Genomic DNA, 14,336 nt, shown 5'->3' with positions numbered 1-14,336 from the left:
TGTGCTCCGTTTTAGAATCGTAGTCCCCTTCAGATGTAGCAATGGCGACGAATAAAGTGAACAAAGCCATTCAGTCCGTGTTGGTCTTGCTTCCCAATACTGAATCAACATTAACAGCCGTTCGGCTCTTGCCTCCCTTCTTAGTGGTTGTTTACAGCGCAGGCCACTTCCGGTAAGCTTCATAGCCTCGAAGTGGCGCATTTCCATACGTCACGGGTAAACGTTAGCTCACATCTACAGCAAGCAATCGCTGTAGCTGTAGAGGTTCCTCTATCTATCTAATCATGACACAAGGTAAACAAACCTCTGAGGATAAATACTTTTATAATGTACTATCATAGCCCACCTTTTTGCCTGAGTGAGTTTCTTCAGGGTAATGCCAAACTTATAGGATGAGATGTAAATAAAGAAAAAGGTAAACTATTCCTCTGCATCCACAGATGGAGCCCCAGGACGGCGCAAGAAGGTGGTGTTCTCCATACCTGCAAAAAGTCCAGCAGAGCAGCATCTGTGTCCACCGCCAATGTACACGAATCCCATGTTCAACACAAGGTGAGCCCACAGTACATGCAGCAAATTTCACCTACAATTATACAAAAATAAAAAATCCTAAATGTTTTGAGTGTTCAATTTCATTACTTTTTTTTTAAACAAATTTGTAAAATAAAGATAAGTTGACTGCAAAAACTCAAAATTGTGCCAATTATTTTTGGTGTGGTCACTAGTCCAAATATCCTAGTACACTTGAAATAAGATGAAATTCACAAAGTTTCAAAAACCTCTGAAATGTAAAGTCATAACTGAAAGGCTCTGTGTGGTCAACTACCAACCTCTGCCATTCACCCATCAACCAAAAGATAAGCTCCATCATGTTTGTTTGCACTGTGCAATGGCTGCTGGAGAAGTTTTTTTTATTCACTTGCCATTCAGAAACCACGTACTGCATTCTTGTTGGTTGTGCAGGAGGTTCCACTTCTGCTTTTCAAAGATGTACAGTTGTAGAATATTTTTGTCTTAATTCAAGTGTAATAATTTATTTGTACTTGAAACTAGCGATGCAAGAAAAAATACTTTGTAAGCCTATTTTTCCAGTGAACATCCTTGATGGTTTTATAACTATTCTTCTGTTTGATGTCATTTTGACTTGGAGGCATGACCAGCATATTTGAATTTAAGGTGATAAGAATCTCTGAAACTGCTCATTCTGAAAGGAGACTAAAGGATTTTTGTGCAAAAAATGAAATGTGTTTTGGCCAATCCCAACCAAGAAAGAATAATAGGTCACCTTTAGAAATGAAAGAGGATGTGGGAGGAAGAAAAAGGTTGACACTAAAAATGAAAAACAGGAGCATAAAATGAGATTTGCTGAGCCAGTCTCCTGAAGAACAACTAGAGGAGCTTCACTGCAGTCGATTGTGTCACTGTGTGTCACAGTGAATGTGTCACGACTGTGAGGCGATGTCTGTCCGGGTGTGTGTGTGTGTGTAGCATGTTGGACCTCTGGAGATCCCTCTAACGCTGCAGCCGAGTGCAGGGGGAAGGGGGGGTCTCTACATGCAGTGTGAGTGTGTTTGGCAGTCTGACCGGCCGTAGGGGGGCAGAGGTCACATGGATGTGATGGGACAGAAAAGCTGATATGCTCTCTAGACCGTTAAGGAGGCCTTTTTAATTTATGACAGCAAAGTCAGCGCAGAGACAGCCATCCCAGTGGTCTGTCCCTGGGTAGTGACACACACAAACAGACAGGCTGACAGAAATAAACCAACACACACAACAAAGCATAGCAGCACACACTGCCAGAATGGTCACAGAGCTTCCACAGGAGATGCAGCTCGCTAACAAGGCAACGTAAGTCTGCTTAAAATTTAATGACAGATTTATGCAGTTTTATTTGGGTTCATACCAAATCGACCCTCTTTGGACTACAGCTGAAGGTATGGGTTGATTTTTAGCTTTTCAAAGTATTTCAAGATAAAAAACACTATCTTTAATTTGCTAATTCTTGGAAGAAGGAGGATGAACTGCCTAAAGTAATGGCTGCCTTATTATGCCAGAGCATGGCTTTGAATGTGCTCTGGTGGCAATTATCTGACCTGTGCGTTAGCGCCAATTCGAGTTGGGTCTTTGGATATTTCTTCCATCCAAGCGGAGGCATATTGTCGGCTGTGTGCGGTTCAGAAAGGCATTGTGTTTATTAGTTTTTGTGTCAGCCTCTTGTCCGTGTCCTGCTGACTGGGAGCGAGTGTGCTGGATTTAATTACATCTCTGGGCTTCTGTTTCATGGGCCTGCTGGTTGCCAGATTGAACGGTGCCTTGCAAACGTCTCCATAACCTTTCAACCTTTTCATATTCTGTGTTTTATTGGGATTTAATGCGACAATCCAAGACAAATGGCAATCGAAAGGATTTGTTGTTTTCAAATCTTTTATAAATAATAGAAATTAAAGTGGTTTTTACTGTCCCACAGTGGGAAAATTCAGGTGTAGCAAAATGACAGGCAATCGAGGTTCACACAAAGATGAACGTTTAAAAACAGGTAAGCAACAAAACAATAATTTTATTTTTAATTTGCAATCATTATCAATTTAACAATTTAAATTTATATAAATTATTAAGTTTATTTTTAATTTGAAACCATTGTACTTTGTACATATGAGTTTTATGTAAAAGTCATAGATCCAAGTTAGGTGATTTCTATTTATATTTTCAGATTTTTATCAATATAAACAATATTCGACCATCTGAAAAGTTTGAAGTTATAGTCGGTTTCTTTGGGACCAACACAGAGGTCTTAGCTTGGGAAATTATTAAACCCTAAATTTACACCTGCTGATGTGTAGGACTGTAATTTGAACTAATAAAATATTTTTTTCTTAGTTGACAGGGCACCAAAACTGGCTTCAACTCGTGGCCCTCATCCGTTTAGATCCGGCCCTGTTCAGAAAGCATCACAGTTTTGTTCACCCTCCATCGTTTCTGTGCTTATACGGTTATTGTGCTTCTTTTATTTGATATTGTGAAATGTATGTATTTTGTAATAAGTGGGAAACTAGGAATCATTTACACATTCAAACTAAATGATACAGGGTCAAAGATGTTGACCAGTTTTCCATCGACTACATGATGGCGTAAAATGGAATTATGAAAAAATACGGCAATTTTGAAAAAAGTAGAATTTTTTGATGAACAGCTTTTGCGCATCTGCTGTATTTTGCAAAACTTCCATGAAAACATTTTTTTCGCATCATTCGAGTCATATAATCGACATCTGGATGTTGCTAACGGTGGACAAGATAACAGGAAGTGGTAGGAGGATGATGATGGGGCTCTGTGTTTTTTTAATGACTTATCCTGATGACAAACTTATTAACATCTGATTTTAATTGCATTTATTATTTAATGGAAACGCTGCAATTGTGAAATTGTGTTTTTCAACATTAGAGATGTTCCACCATTAACACATTTAGCAGCACATACACAAGATAATTGACAGCACAGAGACCTTCCTCCTCACGCTGATTGGGTGTTTTTGACTGGGAGTTGTGCATTTCTGAAGATATTAACTTTAGCAGCGGGTGGAGGTGGATGAGCTTGATTTTCTTTCACAGATAATCTCTCTCTTTTTATAATATCACAACAGTTTTAACAAATATGTAAAAACCATATCATTTATAAAGGTTACATACTGAAGCTTTAATGTTTCTAAAACCAGACACGTGAAAATGCACGAGATGTGCGATTATGCAGACGCTCTGATTGGAAAATGCTTTGCTGTTGTATTGCAGGATGTTTCTGCTGAAACCTGTGATTGGGGCGGTTATGCTAGGATCCTAGGCCTTCCATGCGTTTAAGCAGCTGCCTCCAAACACGAAGAAAATGAGATACTGGCAGGTTGAAGAGAAGGTGGAGGAGGAGAGCAGAGATTAGCTGGAGCCGTGAGGTTATGCTTCCCTGGGCCGATGACTCACCTCGCAGCACACAGAGAGAGAAAGCACTGCGACAGCATCGAGGTGTGACTCTCTCTGCAAGCGTGTTTCATTACTCTTGGTCTTCTTGGTGCAGTGCATTCATGGGAAGAGGACTTTCTCCGTGAACTCCTCTTTGTTTGGCACAAAAGCAATAAATCACAGCCTTACAGCAGGCAGCGGGTTCTTGGGGCTCTCATCCAGGTTTGTCTCCGCTGGGAGCAGCCTCTGAGTCCTACAAACCAACTTTGATGATTTTTTTTATTTTTTTTTTTTTTTGCTGCACGGGATAAAGTAGATGAGCAAGTCTGAGGACATGAAAAAGAAGGGCAGCCCTGTCTGTCCTATTTACGTTCTAAAATAAAGTACTTTAGTGTGTTATTAGCACACACGTGTGCCTTTGCGTGCCGGTGTGAAGCTAAGGCGTGTGTGTGAGTGTGTGTGATGTACAATAGAAGATGTCAGCAGTGGGCTCTCATGTGAGAAGGGTAATGATGGGGCAGGTTGCTCAGAGCCATTACTGTAGAAATGCAGAAGGAGGGGGTGCCAATGTGAAATCAAAGTGCTGCAGTGGAGGGTGCATGGATATGCAGTGGGCTTCAGACTGCAGTGCAGCCACTGACCCACTGCTGTGTCAGAGCTTCCCCACTGACACACTACCACTGGTTTCCATGCAGTGCAAAAACACTAAACCCTAACAGGCATTTTTAGTCTGGTTTTATCTTAGTACACTTGAAATAAGACAAACCAACTCATAAGTAACTTTTCAGTAAGATGTGAACCAATTTTAACTCAATAATTCCTTAATGCTGATGAAAAAGTACTTGCACTATTGGCAGATTATTTTACTCTTACAAGGCAAATATGTGTTTTTATAAGTGAAATAATTTGGAAGTAGTACCAGTATTACCTTGCTAAAAAGTTACTTCTAAATTAGTTTGGTACGAAAGAATATTAGCACCACACTAAAAAAATTTTAAAAATTAAATTATGAAAATAAAGTTGAAATAATACAAAAATAAAGTAAAAGTATTACGAGAATAAAGTTATAAATTTACTACTTTATTTTCTAAATATTATGACTTTATTCTTGTATGACTATTATTGTAATTTTTGTTACTTTAACCTAGAAGTAGTATGACTTTAATCTCATTACTTTGACTTTACTCCAGTATGACTTTATTCTCATAAGTCATTATTGTAATTTTATGACTTTATTACCCTTACTTTGTCTGCACTCTAGTAGAAGTTTATTCTCATAGCTATTTAATTTTTTCTGTCTTAGTTTGGTCATAATACTACATCATAGTTTGGTTTTATTTGAAGTGTACTATAATATTTGCACAGAAACTGGTATGTTTGTGCATTTTTGCAGTGCATCTTCAGAAATCCGTGTGTAGGTGACTGAAGGCAGGAGGCAGACACTGAGAGGGAACGTCTTAGCAGTTTTTCCGTCCATTAATGGCTGCCGTGTCTCCATCAGATGATGTTCACTGTCTAATTATTCAGGAGTTTTGTCTCAGTGTCGTCCTGGTTAATAGGAGGAGACACAATGCTGTGCTGGAACTTTGCTCTGATGATTTTATTAGTCAAACGCTAATGTATCTAACAACAGGCTATGACATTTTTGCCAGCCTGCATCAGGGTTATAATAGCTTTTGGGTTTTTCATTATAGTTTTATTTCATAATGGCATCTTGTTTGCCTAATTTAGTTCGCTTTAATTAGACTTTAGAGTGCTTGCTAGTTTTATTTGTTACTGATAAATATTGTTTAGTTTTTTTATACTTTGGTTCATTTTTAAGTACAAGATTCAAAACAGCCAAAGTATTGACTTGTGGTTATGTTTACATTTATTGCAAACCATTTTCATTTATGGTTGAACAAACTGACTCTGGCGTTTTCTCACTTCTTTGAGAATAGAGTACGGTAATTTCACATCAGAAAACAGACAGAAAAGAATATATTCACGAACAAAATACAGTATATTTTATCTAAGATTTTCATGTGTTTCAGTTAGTTTTATAAACACACGATGGAGTCCCAGTTAATTGAGAGGTATTCTCAATTAATTACGTTTTTGTTTATGTCAGCTAGCAAAAATGTTTTGTCAATTTCAGTTTGTTTTTTATTGGTTTAGTTAACTATAACATTTTATAGTAAAATTTTTAGTCAAAAACCACCATTAGCTATTATTATTCTACCTGAACTCCACAATTCAGTTCTGACTCTGAAACTATCCATCTACCCAGTGGTGGTTTTTGATGTGGGCGGCGGCCCAGGGCAGCATTGCAATGAGGAGGGGCGTCCAAGAACTAGAATTTTCTTTTTTTTCTTCTTTGTTATTATTATTATTATTATTGAACTTTAATTCACCAGTAAAATGCCATCAAACTTTAAAAAATAATATCCTGGCAGCAACACAGTTTGCAGACCATCCACAGCAAAACAGTAAAACTTAGCATTGTCATAAATAATTAGCTAACTTAGTCAGAGTTCTTCCCAAGTTCAGTTCGGATTTAAGCATCAAAAGTAAAAGTAGGTTCTCACAGTGAAAGGAATGTCCTTCAGTGGACTTTCTGTTTATTTAAACAACTAGAGGAGCATTTCTGTCATGTACATATACGCAAAGAACTGCACCAAAGTTCTTTGTAAATCAACAAAGTAAAAAACTTCACCTTGAATCTAAATTGAAAGTCTTCTGATATATATATATATATAAATTCCACTACTCCAGTGTATATTTGTGAGATATTTACTTATTTTATCAACATTAGGATCCTGGGTGTTTGTTATATGCTTACAAAGTGTATATGCTACATGCTTTAAACTGCATCTGATTTTCTGTTGCTGTATTATTTTTATTTCTGCAACTAGTATACATGCAAGATTCACTTTCTAAAAAAGGTTTTATGCAGAAATATACCACCTTCCATCACATTTACATTTTTTAAATCTGTGAATTTCGGCCACAACAATGCCTTTCTCCCGTCTCTGCATCGCCTCGTTCTTTTTTCTCATGCATACAGATAACATTAGAAACACTCTAACCAGCAAGTACGGATGAGTGAATTCTTGAGCTTATATTTGGGTTCATCTCATGCCCTGAACGATTTTCTGTTTCCAGTCACCCAGAAATAACCATTTTGGCAAGCGCACAAAAGACTGAATTAAGTTCCACAAGATGCTGGATGCTCATTTACATGCATTGCATCAGTAATAATGTGATGGTTTCTTTCTTAAAGGTAACCAAGTGAGGAAGCTAAACGTGTTCATTGCATATTTTTGGACAAAATCATTCTTAGTGAGATTTCAGTCTGCTCAGCTCTGCCTACTCTGAGCTGTTTTGGGGCGTCCTGTCCCTTTAAATCCAAATAAGCTGCTTGTGGCCACTTCCCCAACTTAATATTTACACTCATGTGAAAATGGCTGCAAACAGATGCTAAATGGTAAGTCAACAGCCAGAGGCTTGTCAAATAGAGGTAAAACCGGGTCAGAGGTCCTGAAACTCAGCTGGGCTTGCTAGGTAACGAGCGGGGGTTGCTAAAAGACGGGCTGTGCTTGCAGATTCGTGACGTTACACTCAGAGTATTTCTTTTTCCAGGTACCAAAATGAAGGACCTTTTGCCCAGGTTCCTCTTGAAAATTAGATTTAGATCTCAGTGGGGTTCAATTAAGGAAATAAAAATAATTTAAAAATGGATTTATTCTCGACCTATGTCTGTTTTTATAAGGCTGAGGTGGAACGGCACTGAAAACAGTCCTTTATGAACCATTCAGACCAACACAAAACAGAAACAATCTGTCAAATATGACTTTATTACCGAGTCAAAATAACATTCAAATCGTTTGGATATGTTTTTTCTTTGTTTCCTTCTTATGGAAAGTTTCTGTTTCGGTCTCAGAACAAATGGAAAGTCCACGTTTGCCCATGTTTGGCCTGTTTTACTTTTGCATTTTGCACAAACGTCTGTGGCGCATTTCGTTTCTAACAAAAAGATATGAAACTTCAGATATCTCACAAACGAGACACATATAAAAACCTTAAAAAAAACCTTTACATTATAGCACAAAGTTCAGCAGCCGCTGTAAGAAAGACTTTTGGTATTCAATTGATCAGTACATTATTGTGGGAGAACTTTTAGTTAGGAAACACGAAGGGAAAAAATCCTCCATGTCCACATAGGGAGCAGTAAAACCCAAACGGAAGCACAAAAATGTGCAAAATATGAATTTTGCACAGTTGGTCTCTTTTAAACACCTCAACTTGTTAGAGATATTGGAATCTCATCTCAGTTTTGTGACTGGAATATGACTTATGTGTCTCATGTGTGCCTGTTTACATACATATTTGGTATGTGAACAAAATGAATTTCTGCTTTATTACTACATTTTACTGCATATGGGAAAGTGTGACAGTTTCCATTTGTTTCAAGAGCTGCCCCGCTAGATCAGTGTTTTGTTTTTTTGGTGTGCTCAGCTCCCATCTATCTGGCCCGGCTGCTTAAATCTGTCAGGTGAGGGTGAGGGAAGCGCCTCTCAAACTCAGGTGACAGAGCAGCTCACTCCTCTAAGACCTCAAAGTCTAGACTAATCGACTTACTGTGGAGCTCTGAGGGGCACCAGTGTGTCAGTCGATTGGAAAGCAAGCGGCTCCGGCCTCTGTTTGCTGCTAATGACAGGTGCAGTGGGCCCAGTCCACTGAAGAGCAGCAGCTGTGTACCGAACCTCCTGCCCAACAAACTCCGAGTCACTGAGATACAGCCTGACGCTCGCCGCCTGTCTCCATCACATCAGCTGTTGTAGCAAAGACATAAACAAATCTGGAGTAGGAGCTCATGAATTTTAGTATATGAATAAATTAATACACTAAATTAATGATTTAAAGCTGTAACTTTTGATAAAAAAATGTTAAATCTATCACATGTTGTGACAGTATAATACTGTCACAACATGTGATCATTTTCAATAAATTTGTCTTCCTCCATTGGCTGCTGTTGCCTTCTGTAAAAAAAAAACAATCAGCCTGAACGAGCATCTTAGCGCTGTCAGTCACCCTTGTGAATGAGCTGCTAAATGTGCTAATGGCGGAAAAACAGCTCACCGTTCAAGGAAAACTATTTATCCACGTCATCAGTGCTAACCAGCCTTAGCATTCCTGATGGGGAGAAGCTGTATCGTAGCAGAGAGCATGAGCATGATTAACAGCGCTAAGACCCACCTCCTGGCTCTGATTGGTTGTTTCTAGTTTTTTTCCTAGTTTTTGGGAAAAGGCAGAAAATATTTTTTTCGCAGATGATCTGTCTGATATTTTTTTTCTATAAAAGTTACATACTGCAGCTCTAATGAATTCATTTAAAAGTTGTTCTCCTTTCCTGTCATAATTCTTGTTTTTTGGGGGGTTTTGGCTGCTGGTTTGGGATCATTTTATTTGGCTTATTTATGCATCATAGTTTCTGTCATATCAATTCTTTCCTGGAGGTCTATTTTCATAATTTATTGTTGTGGTCCTGTCTGTGTGTTTATTTAATTTCTGGTCCGTTCATATTCTGCTCAGTCCCCTGTATTCATTATTGCTCGACAGGTCTTGCCATATCAGTTTATTCCTTATTGTTAGTTTTTTGTGTGTGTGTATCTAATTAGTTTCTTTAGATTTGTGTTTTTCTTTCTTGGTTTTTTTAAATTGTCTTTAGTTTCACTCATGTTATTTAGTCTACTTCTCCATTTACATCCCCAGTCAGTAAAATACATGTAGCTGTTTTGGATCATCCATAAAATTGAAATATAACATAAAGATAACAGAAGTTTATCTTAAATTATGATTTTATTTAAGAAAAAAAGTATCCAAACCAATCTGGAAATATAATTTCCTCTTATGTTAAATAATGTTATAAATGTGATTAGCCACTTCTTTTTTGTTGTTTTGTTTCATAATGCACACTCAGGGCTGATAATTTCACATCAATAGGACATGTCTGACGACATGAAGTAGGCTGGAAGATCTCAAAAAGGAGCCCCAAATTTAAAGAAATTCAAGAACGGGTGAGAAAAAAGCACAGACATGCATCAATCAGGAAAGAGTTGGCGATCAATTTCAGATCAACGACTCAAATCCAAGCGGTCACAGAGGAGCTGAGAGCATCTGAAGCGCTGCAGGCCTCATTTCCCTCGGCTACAATCAGTGATCATGATTTAACAGTAACAGGAAAAAAAGCACTGCTGACCAAAAGATTGACAAAAAACTGAAGAGAATAAAAACTGAAATAGGGAACTAAACAGAAAAAAAAAACTTTTTATAAGCAGAAAACTTTGCAGAGATCCAACAAATCCCTTCTTCTTCAATGTAAAATTAATGAAATCTCCCAACTTGGTGAATTATTTATATTCTGCAAGTTATGTTTAAAATACAAGATAGTATTATACCAGCACATTTGCAAAAAATATGTATTAAAATGAATTTAATTAAATAAGTGTTCACTTCTTCCTACTTCTTTTTCAAACAAACCAGTAGTGGAAAACAAATAATTTAATTCTCTCTCCCACTGATTGCTTGTTCCCTTGTTTTTTAAAAACCTGTTTGTAATAAATAAGAGCAAAAATATAACTAGCAATAAGAGAATTAGCATTTACAATTGGAGAGGGTCAGAATAAAAGCAATATATGTATATAAACATATGAAACTTTATATTTATGTTTATGGAATAATCTTTTCTTAAAATAATCAACTTTCACTTTTTAGAAAATAATAAAACATAATATTTTATCAAGGTATATTGAAGTACACTGAGTGCAACATCATTACAAAGATAATGTTTTTTCTTCATTATTGTTATTTTTACATATAAATTTAGCCTGTTTTGTGTTTAAAGCTGCATCTTGGTTAATTGACTTTTTGCAAATACTTTTTTTTCTTCGAGCTACTCCTTTTCTCTCAAAGTTTTTGTTGACATGTTCATTTTAAGCTCAAAATGAATTAAGTAAATCTTATGAAGTCTGAAGTTGTCAAAGATTTCGTAGCTTTGGATTCATTTTTGCCTTGCCAAATATAATCGTATGAAACTTAGAGCTTCAGCAGTCTGTTCCTCCTCTGTGTCCAGTGACAGTTTATAGATCTACTTTTTTATGGCACTCTTTTTTTCATCCAAGTTAGAAATTCACTAGTGAGAGGAGAACCGTCTGCACAGTTTGGCATTTGTGAAAGATGCTTAATTGCCAGTCCTTATGAGGCAGTTGTCGCCTTTGGCAACATATATAAGGGGAGTCGCTTTAGGAATGACACAAGTAAATGTCACTAATGTAAACTTGTAAAGTTTGATTATGTAAACAGCAACTCCTAAGGTTACCTTTCTGAAAGTATAAACAAAACAGGAAAGAAGAAGAAGACGGGAGTGAAACAATCGGCGCAGGCCTCGATGTGTGGGAAGCAACCGATAAAAGGAGAGACGGCTCAGATTTATAGCAGAAATGTTGCTGCTGTGAGGCAACGTGACAACCACAACACCGCCGAGCAGCACTGCAGAAACAAACCTTAACATTAGTTCAATGTTTGTCGTGTAATCAATTTGAAATATCTTTTGTAAATTTCTTAACAGGACCTAAAATATTCTGTTGTTTGATTGAATCATTTAAAGCATGCAAGCTATTTCAGCTTCAGTGTGTAAAGCCACTGGTTATGGTCTGATTATATATAGTGGGACTAACAATTTCACCTTTATTTATTATGTTTAGAGGTTTTTCTGCTTTGATATAAATAGTATATATTATTAATTTCTGATAGCTAAGAAGCTGGGTTAGGGTATGTTTTCTTGATGTTTTTTTAATAGTATTTTTATTATTTTTGTGATTTTTCCATTACAAAACTGAGTTAAAATGTTAAAAATAGAGTGAAAATAATATCTTGATAACATGCTGAAACTGCTACGCTTCCTTGTTAAAGACTGTGCTAAAAAGAAAGTCGCTCATTTATAAACAGTCTGCACCAGTTTTAGATCGGTTTTGTACACTTATACTTTAAACTTGACGTCACGGCGTTACACTGAAAAAAGACGGGGTTTTTTGTTGTGTATCTGGGAAAAATTGCATTTACACTACGGCGGAACTGCTATGTGTAGGCTGGTGAATTTTTGGTTTTGTTTTTCATTGAGTGGGTAGAAAATGCTGAAGTATTACTCAAGTAAAAGTAGCAATACTTCATTATAAAAATTACTCAAGTAAGATTAAAAAGTACAGCGCAGTAAAAATACTCCTGACAGTAATTTAAAAAAAAAAAACATTACTCAAGAAAATGTAATTGACTGAATGTAACTGATTTACAACCCAACTCTTGTTTGGACTTTGCAAACACAACAAAATATTTGCATTTTACTATTATTGTGTTGTTGTATAAAAACAAAATACAAACAGCTGAAAATATGTTTTCTTTAATTTAGTTATTTCAACTTTAATCTTGCAATACGTGCAACAACAACACAAAAAAAAAAACCTTCTTCCTTAATTTAATTTTTCTCCAGCTGGCTCTTATAATCCCTCACACAGAGGGGACCGAGGTGCTCAGGGAGATCTGAGTTTCTAGCTACGCCCCTGTTGCAGCTTCCCCTGCTTCCGGGAACTATTGCATAACACCGAGCGTCTCCAAAGGAGAGGCGCGGCGTGATTTATTTAGGCAAACTTTGGGCTTTCCGAACAGATAGTACAGCCTCCCGCTCTTCCTCGCTCCTCCTCCTCCTCTTCCTCCTCCCCCTGGCTACACTGTACACACACGCACAAACACACGCGTGCGCGCGCCTCCCCCTCCTTCTCCTCCACGCACCCACGCGCGCGCGCGGATGCCTGGACGCTGCAGCGTTTTTAAGAGAGTGTTTCCAACCTTGGCTAGGAGGGAGGGAGGAGGCAGGAGGAAGGAGATAATGTCCAAATCCTGACCGTGTGCATTATTTTTTTATATATAGGCTATATATATATATATGTAAATATATATTACCAAAAAAGAAAAAAAAAGAAAAAAACACACCTCAACTGCACGCTGATAAATAACCAATCGAATGGATCGGCGGTCCGGTTGCGAGCGCTAGAGCCCGGCCAGCAGCGTGTCATTGCAGACATGGGTCGCAGCGGTACGGCACCTTTCGCTCAGCTCCTTGGGGAGTGTTTTCACTGTCAGTCCTTCAGCGCTGGAAATGGCGTTGTGATGCTGAGCGCGGAAGACGCAGCGGAGGCGGATGCCAAGGAGGAATAGAGAAATATATGATCACCTGCGCTTTTCTTTGGGTTGGATTTTTAGTAGCGGTGGACAGTACCATGGTGAATTACCAGAAATACATTACTGTTATGCAGCTGGCTCTGGGGGTGACCGCTGTCAACAAAGAACATTGTCTTCCACCCAGGAAGCGAATGTGGTGAGTATGATGAATCTTGGTGGTGATGATGATGATGATGATGATGCAGGTTTGGTTGGAGGGTAGGTGGAGTTGGCGGTGTGTCGTTCGCCTTCAAAATATGGTGAGCCGAGAAAAAAAGGGGGGAAGAAAAGGAAAATGTAGCCGGCTCATTCTGTGGAATGACATAATACTCCTCCTATCAGGCACTGCAGCCAGCCTGCTGCACCGTGTTGCAACCATCACACCTACGCCGTGTGCTTGTGCATGAGTGCTCTCCGTCAGTTTATAAAGTTGGGTGTAGTAGGGGTGAAGCCATGTACTCATTCATTGTTTGGTCGCTTCATAACTTCATGTGTTCAGCTCTTCCTGCCTCATCCCCCCCTTCACTGTGACTGATTAATAAAAACTAAAGCATGAAACGTCATCTCCTCATTTCTGTGTCTGTAATAAACATCACTCTGCCTCCAGCATGTGTTTGTGTCCTGTCTGTCCACCACACCAGTGTCCTCATTACTCCACTTGTAATGCAGTCTCCACCTTTCACTCTACTTCTGTGGCCTTGTCTGTTTGTTTACTTGGAGGCAGCTTTCCCCTCTTACTCCTCTTCTTCACTGTAAAGCGGATTGCCGCGACGTGTGTGACACTGGATCCCTAATTGTAGCTGGATTACTATCTTGTTTGAAAGCAAAGACGGTTAATTAGGACTCAGCGGCGCCCTGACAGTGATTTACACACAGATCGCCGAGACATGGCTTCATTGTCTGAGTGGCTTTACAGTTATCATCACATCTCGAACCCAAACCCAGCAGTGACATAGTGCCTAGACAAGCTTTCATGGAAATTTTAGCATCTGCTTTTTACAAGATAAATGTGAGCTAATTAATGATCAAGTTCATTTTGTACCATGAATGTCCTCAAAGGCTGTTTGTGCCAGAATGTATTGATGAAAACCATTAATAAACTGTTTGAATATAAATAAATAGATTTCAACAAGA

The 14,336-nt window shown here is 38.2% G+C and overlaps 1 protein-coding gene across 9 annotated transcripts in view; it reads left to right on the top strand.

Annotated features, from left to right (window-relative positions):
- tjp1b (tight junction protein 1b) overlaps positions 1 to 14,336 on the top strand; it is a 95,132-nt gene that overhangs the window by 2,709 nt on the left and 78,087 nt on the right. For 7 of the 9 annotated variants that reach the window (XM_055028797.1, XM_055028807.1, XM_055028709.1 and 4 more), the window contains exon 2: positions 441 to 552. In XM_055028797.1, the coding sequence (XP_054884772.1) occupies positions 441 to 552 (112 nt within the window). Of the gene's footprint in view, positions 1 to 440; positions 553 to 13,124; positions 13,360 to 14,336 lie in introns of those variants that run through there. The other 2 variants (XM_055028789.1, XM_055028747.1) reach the window with 1 other exon arrangement.

This window comes from Poeciliopsis prolifica, unplaced genomic scaffold, assembly GCF_027474105.1.
Source record: "Poeciliopsis prolifica strain line A6 unplaced genomic scaffold, Auburn_PproV2 SCAFFOLD001, whole genome shotgun sequence".
NCBI lineage: Eukaryota > Metazoa > Chordata > Actinopteri > Cyprinodontiformes > Poeciliidae > Poeciliopsis > Poeciliopsis prolifica.
The sequence above is the reverse complement of the archived record's forward strand: the minus strand, read 5'-3'. Positions and strand labels throughout refer to the sequence as shown.